Here is a 12,361-nt window from a genome sequence, read left to right on the forward strand (position 1 = left end):
GTATATATATTCTGGGTCGTGGTGAAATTCTGAGTCGATCTAAGCATGTCCGTCCGTCCGTCCGTCTGTCCGTCTGTCCGTCTGTCCGTCCGTCCGTCTGTCCGTCTGTCCGGCTGTCCGGCTGTCCGTCCGTCTGTGGAAATCACGCTAACTTCCGAACGAAACAAGCTATCGACTTAAAACTTCGCACAAGTAGTTGTTATTGATGTAGGTCGGATGGTATTGAAAATGGGCCATATCGGACCACGTTTACGTATAGCCCCCATATAAACCGATCCCCAAATTTGGCTTGGGGAGCCTCCCGGAGCAGCAAAATTCATCCGATCCGGTTGAAATTTGGTAAGTGGTCTAAGCATACGGTCTCTAACAACCATGCAAAAATTGGTCCATATCGGTCCATACTTATATATAGCCCCCATATAAACCGATCCCCAGATTTGACCTCCGGAGCCTCTTGGAGGGGCAAAATTCATCCGATCCGATTGAAATTTGGTACCTGATGTTAGCATATGGTCTCTAACAACCATGCAAGAATTGGTCCATATCGGTCCATAATTATATATAGCCCCCATATAAGCCGATCCCCAGATTTGGCTTGCGGAGCCTCAAAGAGAAGCAAATTTCATCCGATCCGGCTGAAATTTGGTACATGATTTTGGTATATGGTCTCTAACAACCATGCAAAAATTGGTCCATATCGGTCCTTAATTATATATAGCTCCCATATAAACCGATCCCCAGATTTGGCTTGTGGAGCCTCTAAGAGAAGCAAATTTCATCCGATCCGGCTGAAATTTGGTACATGATATTGGTATATGGTCTCTAACAACCATGCAAAAATTGGTCCACATCGGTCCATAATTATATATAGACCCCATATAAACCGATCTCCAGATTTTGTTTGCGAAGCCTCAAAGAGAAGCAAATTGCATCCGATCCGGCTGAAATTTGTTACATGGTATTGGTATATGGTCTCTAACAACCGTGCAAAAATTGGTCCACATCGGTCCATAATTATATATAGCGCCCATATAAACCGATCCCCAGATTTGGGTTGCGGAGCTTCAAAGAGAAGCAAATTTCATCCGATGCGCCTGAAATTTGGTATATGATATTGCTATATGGTCTCTAACAACCATGCAAAAATTGGTCCACATCGGTTCATAATTATATATAGCCCCCATATAAGCCGATCCCCAGATTTGGCTTGCGAAGTCTCCAAGAGAAGCAAATTTCATCCAATCTGGGCGTAATTTTGAACATGGTGTTATATATGATCTTTAACAACCGTGCCAGAATTGGTCCATATCGGTCCATAATTATATATAGCCCCCATATAAAACGTTCTCCAGATTTGACCTCCGGAGCCTCTTGGAGGAGCAAAATTCATCCGATCCGGTTCAAATTAGGAACGTGGTGTTAGTATATGGTCGCTAACAACCATACCAAAATTGGTCCAATCACACAAAAATTGGTCCATATCGGTTCATAATCATGGTTGCCACTAGAGCCAAAAATAACCTACCAAAATTTTATTTATATAGAAAATTTTGTCAAAATTTTGAGAAAGATTTTCAAAATTTTATTTCTATAGAAAACTTTGTTCAAATTTTATTCGGTTCATAATCATGGTTGCCACTCGAGCCAAAAATAATCTACCAAGATTTTATTTCTATACAATATTTTGTCAAAAGTTTATTTCTATTGAAAATTTTGTCAAAATTTTTATTTCTATAGAAAATTTTGTGAAAATTTTATTTCTATAGAAAATTTTTTAAAATTTTATTTCTGTAGAAAATTTTGTCAAAATGTTATGTCTACTTTGTCAAACTGAATTATATACGTATTGGATCGATCTTTTTTGATTTAATATATACCACGTATGGACTTACATACAATTTAGAAGATGGTGTTAGGAGGTTTTAAGATACCTTGCCATCGGCAAGCGTTACCGCAACTTAAGTAATTCGATTGTGGATGGCAGTGTTTAGAAGAAGTTTCTACGCAATCCATGATGGAGGGTACATAAGCTTCGGCCTGGCCGAACTGACGGCCGTATATACTTGTTCCGATCTCTTTTATTAAATTTTTTTATGAAATTAAATTAAGTTTTTAATTTTACTAATAACAAAAATAAAAGACTATCATGCTGGAATATGTGAAACTCCCGAATATGGCTATGTTTTGTTCTGAAAATCGCTAAAGTTCGCTAACGTGAACATTTTCGCTAACGTGAATTCTCTTGGTTTTAATTAGTTCACGTTACCGCGAGTCCACTGTATATGGAAGCTATAGCTGAATCTGAACCGATTTCGATTGTTTTTTGTACATATTGTTAGTACTATGGAAGATTAGAGTAAGCCGAGTTTGAGTAAGATCGGTTGAGAGAAAAGGATTTTATGGTCAAATTTGGCCAAATCGGGCGATACATATATATGAGAGCTATATCTAAATCTGAACCGATTTCGATTAAAATTTGCAAACTTGACAAGGTGATGAAAAAGATTACTTTATTTGTGCCAACTTTGACGACGATCGCTTAGTAAAAAAACACAACGTGACCCATTTGTCGAAATCGGGCGATACATATATATGGAAGCTATATCTAAAGTTGATCCGATTTCAAATTCAATACCGTACGTCCTTGTGCCCAAAAAACACCCTGTATAAAATTTCATAAAAATTGGCTAATAATTGCGACCGGAATCCTGCAAACAACAAATACATGGACAGACGGACGGACGGACGGACACCAATCGTTAGATCGACTTAGGAGGTGATTCTGAGTCGATCGGTATAAATTTTATGGTGTCTAATATCAATATTTCTGGTAGGCACATTTTTTGGCAGACCAAAGCCATTATACCCTGACCACACGGAAAAAAATATTGTCATGAGACCAAAGATTTTGTGTCCTTAAAATACGATTGCGTTTTTTGCTTAGCATATAAGACGAATTTCTTTGATATAAAGTTTTTTTCCTTGTCCAAGTCGTTTTGTCCTTATAATTAAGTGATACGACTTAAATATGTGTATCTTAAAATGAAAGAAAATTTTGTTTAGCTAAGATAAACTTGTCTTTAGTAATTGTGAAAAATTCTTCAAAATTAATAAATTTGTCTTTAAATTTGTTGTCTTTTTGCATCTTGACAACAAAGCAAAAAAGCGTTTAAAAATAATAATTAATTAATAGCACATGAAGAAAAAACGAGTATATACGGCCGTAAGTTCGGCCAGGCCGAAGCTTATGTACCCTCCACCATGGATTGCGTAGCAACTTATTCTAAACACTGCCATCCACAATCAAATTACTTGAGTTGCGGTAACACTTGCCGATGGCAAGGTATCTTAAAACCTCCTTACACCGTCTTCTAAATTGTAAGTAAGTCCATATGTGGTATATATTAAATCAAACCAGTATATACGGCCGTAAGTTCGGCCAGGCCGAATCTTATGTACCCTCCACCATGGATTGCGTAGAAACTTCTACGAAAGACTGTCATCCACAATCGAATTAATTGGGTTGTGGTATCTTAGAACTTCTTAACATCGTGGTATATATTAGACAAAAAAGGTATTTATAGGTAAGTCTATAAATAATTACGAATCGATATGGACTTTTGCACGGTACGTAGAGAGCCAGAATTGAAATATGGGGTTTGCTTATATGGGGGCTATATACAATTATGAACTCGATATGGACCAATTTTTATGTGATTGGGGATCGATTTTACTGAGGGATATATATAACTATAGATCTATATGGACCTAGGTAAGCATGGTTGTTAACGGCACAATGTACCAAATTTCAACTGACTGGGATGAAATTTGCTCCTCCAAATCGCTCCAAAACCAAATCTCGGGATGGGTTTATATGGGGGCTATATATAATTATGGACCGATGTGGACCAATTTTTGCATGGTTGTTAGAGACCTTATACCAACACCATGTACCAAATTTCAACCGGTTCGGATAAAATTTGTTTCTCTTAGAGGCTTCGCAAGCCAAATCGGGGGATCGGTTTATATGGGAGCTATATATAATTATGGACCGATGTGGACCAATTTTTGCATGGTGTCAGAGACCATATACTAATACCATGCACAAAATTTCAGCCTGACCGGATGAAATTTGGTCCTCTTAGAGGATCAGCAAGCCAAATTTGGGGGTCCGTTTATATGGGGGCTATACGTAAAAGTAGGCCGATATGGTCCATTTGCAATACCATCCGACCTACATCAATAACAACTACTTGTGCAAGTTGCAAGTCGATAGCTTGTTTCGTTCGGAAGTTAGCGTGATTTCAACAGACGGACAGACGGACATGCTCAGATCGACTAAGAATTTCACCACGACCCAGAATATATATCCTTTATGGGGTCTTAGATGAATATTTCGATGTGTTACAAACGGAATGACAAAGTTAATATACGCCCATCCAATGGTGGAGGGTATAAAAATACCGATTAAATACGTATATAATTCAGTTTGAAAAAGTTTTCTATAGAAATAACATTTTGACAAAATTTTCTATAGAAATAAAATTTTAACAAACATTTCTATAAAAATAAAATTTTGATACAATTTTCTATGGAAATAAAATTTTGACAAAAGTTTCTATAGAAATGAAATTTTGGTAGATTATTTTTGGGTCGAGTGGCAACCGTGATTATGAACCGATATGGACCAATTTTTGTGTGATTGGAGATCGGCTATATATAACTATAGACCGATATGGACCAATTTTGGTATGTTTGTTAGCGGCCATATACTAACACCACGTTCCAAATTTGAACCGGATTGGATGAATTTTGCTCCTCCAAGAGGATCCGGAGATCAAATCTGGGGATCGTTTTATATGGGGGCTATATATAATTGTGAACCGATGTGGGCCAATTTTTGCATGGATGCTAGAGACCATATACTAACAATACGTTCCACGTTTGCACCGGATCGGATGAATTATGCTCCTCCAAGAGGCTCCGGAGGTCAAATCTAGAGAACGGTTTATATGGGGGCTATATATAATTATGGACAGATATGGACCAATTCTGGCTCGGTTGTTAGAGACCATATACTAACACCAAAGCCACCGTGGTGCAATGGTTAGCATGCCCGCCTTGCATACACAAGGTCGTGAGTTCGATTCCTGCTACGACCGAACACCAAAAAGTTTTTCAGCGGTGGATTATCCCACCTCAGTAATGCTGGTGACATTTCTGAGGGTTTCAAAGCTTCTCTAAGTGGTTTCACTGGAATGTGGAACGCCGTTCGGACTCGGCTATAAAAAGGAGATCCCTTGTCATTGAGCTTAACATCGAATCGGGCAGCACTCAGTGATAAGAGAGAAGTTCACCACTGTGGTATCACAATGGACTGAATAGTCTAAGTGAGCCTGATACATCGGGCTGCCACATAACCTAACCTAACCTAACACCAAATTTCAGCCGGATCGGATGAATTTTGCTTCTCTGTGAGGCTCCGCAAGCCAAATCTGGGTATCGGTTTATATGGGGGCTATATATAATTATGGACCGATGTGGACCAATTTTTGCATGGTTGTTAGAGACCATATACCAACACCTTGTAACATGCTTTTCTTAGAGGCTTCGCAAGCTAAATCTTAGGGTCCGTTTATATGGGTCTATACGTAAAAGTGGACCGATATGGTCCATTTGCAATACCATCCGACCTACATCAATAACAACTACTTGTGCCAAGTTTCAAGTCGATAGCGTGTTTCGTTCGGAAGTTAGCGTGATTTCAATAGACGGACGGACGGACGGACATGCTTAGATCGACTCAGAATTTCACAACGTCCCAGAATATATATACTTAGAGCAATATTTCGATATGTTACAAACGGAATGACAAAGTTAATATACCCCCCATCCTATGGTGGAGGGTATAAAAATCCAAAGTATAACGGATACTTCAAAGTAAGAAATGTTTTCTTAATTCCAAAAAACTTTAAACCAAAGACGCGAAATCCTATATATAATAAGTCTTAGCCTATATTTGAAGCGCTTTTATCTTAAATCTAAAGATTCAATATTTCAGTTGATTTGAGGACAATTTCTTTAAATCAAAAATTTGTTTCTTTACTTTAAGAAAAATTAGCCTTAGTTCAAAGGCATGCGACTTTAAATTTAATGAAAATAAATTTAAAGCAAAGATTTTAAACTTTATTTTAATTAAAATGGCATTATTTAAACAAAATTGTCCTTAATATTTTGTAAATTTCGCATCCTAAAATTAAGGTTGCGTAATCTTTAATATCACGTAAATATTTTTTTCAGTGCAGGTTTGGGTGATCTTTCAGGATATTACCTTGTACTAAATTTGAGTAATATCGGTTAATAAATGAGGCCAACATATTCAATATTCAAATTTTTGAAAATACGGCGCTACATATATATGGCAGCTGTATCTAAATCTGAACTGCAGAAGCACATATAGTCAGTACGATAGAAGATTAGAGTAAGTCAAATTTGACGCCAATCTGTTAGTAAATGAATGCAATCTGACCGATTTATCGAAATCGAACGATACATATATAGAGAGCAATATCTAAATTTGATCCGATTTTTTCCAAATTCAATAGCGTTTGTCCTTGTGCCAACAAAATGCCGTATACCAAATTTCATTAAATCATTTCATAATTGCAAAATTTTATTTCGGAAGAAACTATATTTTCTTTGTGTGTACCGTTTTTTCGGCCACTTTTTGGGTGCGATGCAGCATCGTCAGTTTCACGGAAACTAGAAATGGTACGAGAAACAAATGATTTATTCGCATTTAAACTATGGAAGGCTGACGCTTCAATTACATCACGAAATTATACCAACCTGAAGTTCTTTGCAATACATATCAATTTACTTTATATACTTTAGATTTTGCAATACAGTGTCACATTGTATTGATCTATAACGATTGTTCGGTATTGGTTCATTGTATAATCAACCAACATCAATGAAGTTGAACGGCTTATTACTTTACCTCAACTCCCCTTTGGTCTTTAGTGTCAGTATTTAATTTGGCAAACATTTTAAAGCTGACAAATCATTTTCAACCTGGGAATGTTGAAGCTTTTGTGATGTTCATAAATAAAAATTGGCTTTGTGTGTGGCCGCCTGCCCTTTTTAACACATTCGACTATGGAAAATGAGGGATTTAAATCATTTACCTACACAGAAAAAAACGAAAGTCTTTTATAGGAAGAATGAACTATGTAGCTCGTGCGAAGTTTGAACAAAATTTTACTCCACAAAACGTAGTAAAACCAAGGAAAATTCAAAACCCTGGTATACTTTTTGACTAAAGCCCACGAAATTACTCACTCTCATAGAAGACAACATTAACTAAAAAATAAAAAAAACACTAACACCAAATCATTTTTTTGTGTAAGGCGTAAGCGAATTTTAGGAGCATATAGCTTTAGATTACTGGCTGACCTGGAAAACGTTAACTTAAGCAGTTTGTTAATGTTTTTGGAGCAATCTGGTTGGTTCCACAAAAGTAAATAATAGAGAAGGTTCAGTGGTTAAGACTAGAAGTGCCCATATGTAATAGGTACTTTTAGTTAAATGTGGTATCACAATGGACTGAATAGTCTAAGTGAGCCTGAAATTTAATCGGGCTGCCACTTTAACCTAACCTAACCTAACCTAACACCAAATCATGATCATTTTAAGCATAATGTAGTTCATTCTTACTAGTTTTGGGAATCGTTTGAAGTTATGTGTACGGTCATTGAATTTTATACCCACGTTTACTTCATAAAATATTTGAGATACTTAAAAAAAGGAAACTTTCATTGCGCTGTGGAAAATTTCGAGAAAAAAAAATAATATATATTTTATATATAATATATATTTTATATATAATATATATATAATATATATTTTATATATAATATATATTTTTTTTGCACTAAAATTGAGTTAAATTTAGCGTTATTTTAACTACGGATTTTTTTTTTTTTTTTCTAGACACTGAAAAAATGAACTCATTAAAGAAATAATTAATGTAAGCTTATGATCTAGAAATTTTGGGGAATTTCAAAACGTTTGCAAAATGTTTTCTCCATAAGGAGTTAGCATAAAGGGCCCAAAATTGAGTTATCTCTCCCAGCCAGATCTATACTAAAGGCTGTGGAAAGATTCATTCGCCCGAATCGAAACATGTACAGTCCAGGCGTGTGTAGATTTGTATCTGGCGTTTTCTTTTCAATGGCTCTATTAACCATGTTCCTTAATCTATATCTGTCCATAAAGCTCGAAAAATAATTGTATAAAAATATACGAAGTTGACATAAGCCGATTTTCCGTTACTTTGATTACGGGGTGAAAATCTTCGATGTTTTTTCGGCCGATTTTTTTTTTTTTTGAGATTCGTTCATACGGTTTTTTGTTGAAAAACCCTCCACCCCGGTTTGTAAAAATTCCGCTCCGGCATATAAGTTTTGGTCCGCTCCATGCTTACAGTTCTGTTCGTTGACTACAATATTATGTTCACAACAATAATCACTTTCATAAATCAAGCTTTCTATTTTTATACCCTCCACCATAGGATGGGGGGTATATTAACTTTGTCATTCCGTTTGAAACACATCGAAATATTGCTCTAAGACCCCATAAAGTATATATATTCTGCGCCGATGTGAAATTCTGAGTCGATCTAAGCATGTCCGTCCGTCCTACAAGCTATCGACTTCAAACTTCGCACAAGTAGTTGTTATTGATGTAGGTCAGATGGTATCGCAAATGGGCCATATCGGTCCTCTTTTACGTATAGCCCCCATACAAACGGACCCCAAGATTTGGCTTGCGGAGCCTATAAGTGTAGCATATTTCATCCGATCAGGCTGAAATTTGGTACGTGGTGTAAGTATATGGTCTTTAATAACCATGCAAAAATTGGTCCATATCGGTCCATAATTATATATAGCCCCCATATAAATCGATCCCAAGATTTGTCCTCCGGAGCCTCTTGGAGAAGCAAAATTCATCCGATCCGGTTGAAATTTGGTACGTGGTGTTATTATATGGTCTCTAACAACCATAAATTGGTCCATATAGGTCCATAATTATATATAGCCCCCATATAAACCGATCCCATGATTTGTCCTCCGGAGCCTCTTGGAGAAGCAAAATTCATCCGATCCGGTTGAAATTTGGAACGTGGTGTTAGTATGTGGTCTCGAACAAACACGCAAGAATGTGTCCATATCGGTCCATAATTATATATAGCCCCCATATAAACCGATCCCAAATTGGTCCATATCGGTTCATAATCGTGGTTGCCACTCGAGCCAAAAATAATCTACCAAAATTTTATTTCTATAGAAAATTTTGTCAAAATTTTGTTTCTATAGAAAATTTTGTCAAAATGTTATTTCTATAGAAAATTTTGTCAAAATTTTATTTCTATAGAAAATGTTGGCAAAATTTTAATTCTATAGAAAATTTTGTCAAAATTTTAATTTTTTTTTTTTTTTTTTTTTTTTTTTTTTTATTATTTCAAATTAAAATATATTTACAATTAATATAATTGCCTCAGCGCCTCCAAGGCATTTTTGAGGCTATCTAGCAACGTATTTCAAGAAAAACATACATCTCACAGACAAGTTATGATTTTATGAATTTGTTATGATTTATGAAATATGAATTAAAAAACAAAACAAAAAATTATATAAGTCATATTAGAAGCATTTCAATGTTTTGTTCTAGGTAATCTTTTATTTGGCGCTTAAAACTTGCAATGCATGTGGACATTTTAATAAAAGCAGGAAGATTATTGTATTCCAGACAACCCATGAATTCAATGCGTTGCTTAGTCAATTCTAATCTGCATCTAGGCAGTCTGAGATTGGATCTATTTCTTGTATTAATGGTATAATTATTACTCAGGAACTGCGTTGTATGAAACCCAATGTTGTTCAAAACCTTATATACGTATATAAGTACTTGTTTCTTATATAAACCAAATACTGGGAGGACACTTTTTGCGACGTCCCTATACAACAAAAATGTTGGGTAGCGTTCAGGCAGGTTATAAACTATTTTAAGTGCTCTGTTTTGTAATATTTGTAGGGATTTCAAGTCAGAATTTTTTTTATATCCATAAATGATGGGCAGATAGTTCAAGTGGCTTTGTATCAGTGACTGAAATATCATTAATTTTGCTTGTTCATCCATTTTGTTCTTATATTTGTATAGAATTCCCAATCCAGGTGCAATTTTATTTCTAATTTCTTGAATATGTGTCTTCCAACCTAGATTATTTTGAAGACTGATGCCTAAGTATTTGACTGTGTCCACCTCAGGTATTATCTTACTATCCACTAAGATAGACCAGGTTCTCGTTTCAATGTGTGGATGCGGTCTAAAACGAATAAACTTCGTCTTATTGGCATTTAGGACTAATTTATTAATCTTTGCGAACTCACATAGAAGTGAAGCATCGCGTTCTACATTTGCTTTCAGTGTTAATTCATATTTATATGGATAAAATATACTGATATCGTCAGCATACATATATAATTTGCCTTTTAGTCCAAGGTTAGATATATCATTGATATATATTTTAAACAGAAGAGGTCCCAATACACTCCCCTGCGGAACGCCGTATACGACATCTTTCAATAAACTTTTGGATGAATTTATTTGGACGAACTGCTTTCTATTTTGTAAGTAACTCCGAAAAAAGTTTAGTTCTCTACCACGAATTCCATATAAATAAAGTTTCTCGCACATAATTGTGTGGTCAACGAGATCAAACGCTTTTGAGAAATCATAGAACACACCAGCGACCCCTGGTGATCCTTTGTCTAAACTACTGCATATATAGTTTATAATATTTATTAATGCTTCTTCTGTTCCACATCCCTTCTGAAAACCGTATTGTCTTTTAAATAATAGATTTTCTTCATTTAGGTAAGAAGACATTTGCGAATATATTATCTTCTCAAATATTTTATCAAAAACGGATAAGATTGATATTGGTCTATATTGATTAAGTGAAGTTGATCGAATTTCCTTTGGTATAGGTACAATTTTTTGAATTTTCAAGGATTCAGGATACGTTGACTCATTTATTGAAGCATTGAAGATCAATACTAAGTATGGGCATAAATGCCGCATACATGCAGAAATTGCTTTCGGTGTTATTTCATCCGAGCCACAGCCTTTATTCAATTCCAAGTTGTGAATTACGTTCTCAATTTCACTTTCGTTGGTTAGACTAATTCTAAACCTGTTATTATGACGTTGTAGAGTTCTCAAAGAATTGTAGTTGTCAGATGAGCTGGATTGCAACTGGCGTTTAAGATCATCTACCGACTTTAAAAAGTACTCGTTAAATTTTTCTGCTTTGGCGATGTCCGAAGATATAAGATTTCCTAGGTCATCTTTTAATGTAATTTCAGACTTTGAACTTCTACCAAAAATTTGATTCAATAATTGCCAACATTTCCTTGGATTATTCTGAATATTTGAGAGATTATCATACAAATAGTTATCCATTGAACGCTTGGTAGCAAGCTTTATTATTCTACTTATTCTCTTAAGTGCAGAGTTAATATCACTTGAATCTTTCTTCTTTCTCAATTTCAACAGTTTTCTCTTATAGTCCATAATTGCTTTCAAATTTCCGTTTATCCATGGTGTAAACTCATATTTTAACAGATGTTTTTTCCTTATTTGTGTTGTTGATTGGACTATAGCATCGGAAACTATAGCTTGTAAATAAGACATATCTTGAGAGGACTCACCCCTTAGCCCCGATAATTCCAAATTGTGTCGTATTAGATTAGACACGTTTTCATAATCGCAGTGCTGATAGACAGTTTCAACAAAATCATTTTTTGTAGAGCTTGATTCTAAACTACACAGTAGCATTTTGTGATCTGACAATTTATTTTCTAAAGCTCCAATTTTTATATCACAGGTAAGGTTACTATAAACATTATCAATAGAAGAACCACTATCAGGACGCGTTATAAGGTTGTGACGATTAGAAAAGTTATAACACTGGAGTAAGTTAGATATGCTTTGGAAAGATGTTGTTTGCAATGAGTTTATGTTTGAGTCTCCAACGAAAAAGCAAGGCGAACGACCATAATTATTTAGCATATTGTCTAAAAATCCAGAAAAGTTATTTTGACTTGCTTTTTGCGATCGATAAAACGTAGTAATTATTAATTTTTTTCCATTAAATGTTTTATTGTGTAATTTCAATGCTATTGCGTCAATAAAATTGTCGCTTTTGCACAGCTCCACTGTGTAATGCAGATTGTTACGAACATATATGGTACAGCCTCCATATCCATCTGATCTACAGCAATGTACAGAATTATAA

The 12,361-nt window shown here is 35.3% G+C and overlaps 1 protein-coding gene across 1 annotated transcript; it reads right to left on the bottom strand.

Annotated features, from left to right (window-relative positions):
* Positions 1–9,699: 9,699 nt before the first annotated feature.
* LOC142225098 (uncharacterized) lies at positions 9,700–12,135 on the bottom strand. Its single transcript, XM_075294871.1, has one exon. The coding sequence runs from the start codon at positions 12,133–12,135 to the stop codon at positions 9,700–9,702; it is 2,436 nt and encodes an 811-aa protein (XP_075150986.1).
* Between the last annotated feature and the right edge of the window lie 226 nt (positions 12,136–12,361).

The sequence above is a fragment of the Haematobia irritans genome, chromosome 2, assembly GCF_050003625.1.
Source record: "Haematobia irritans isolate KBUSLIRL chromosome 2, ASM5000362v1, whole genome shotgun sequence".
In the NCBI taxonomy this organism is placed as follows: Eukaryota; Metazoa; Arthropoda; class Insecta; order Diptera; family Muscidae; genus Haematobia; species Haematobia irritans.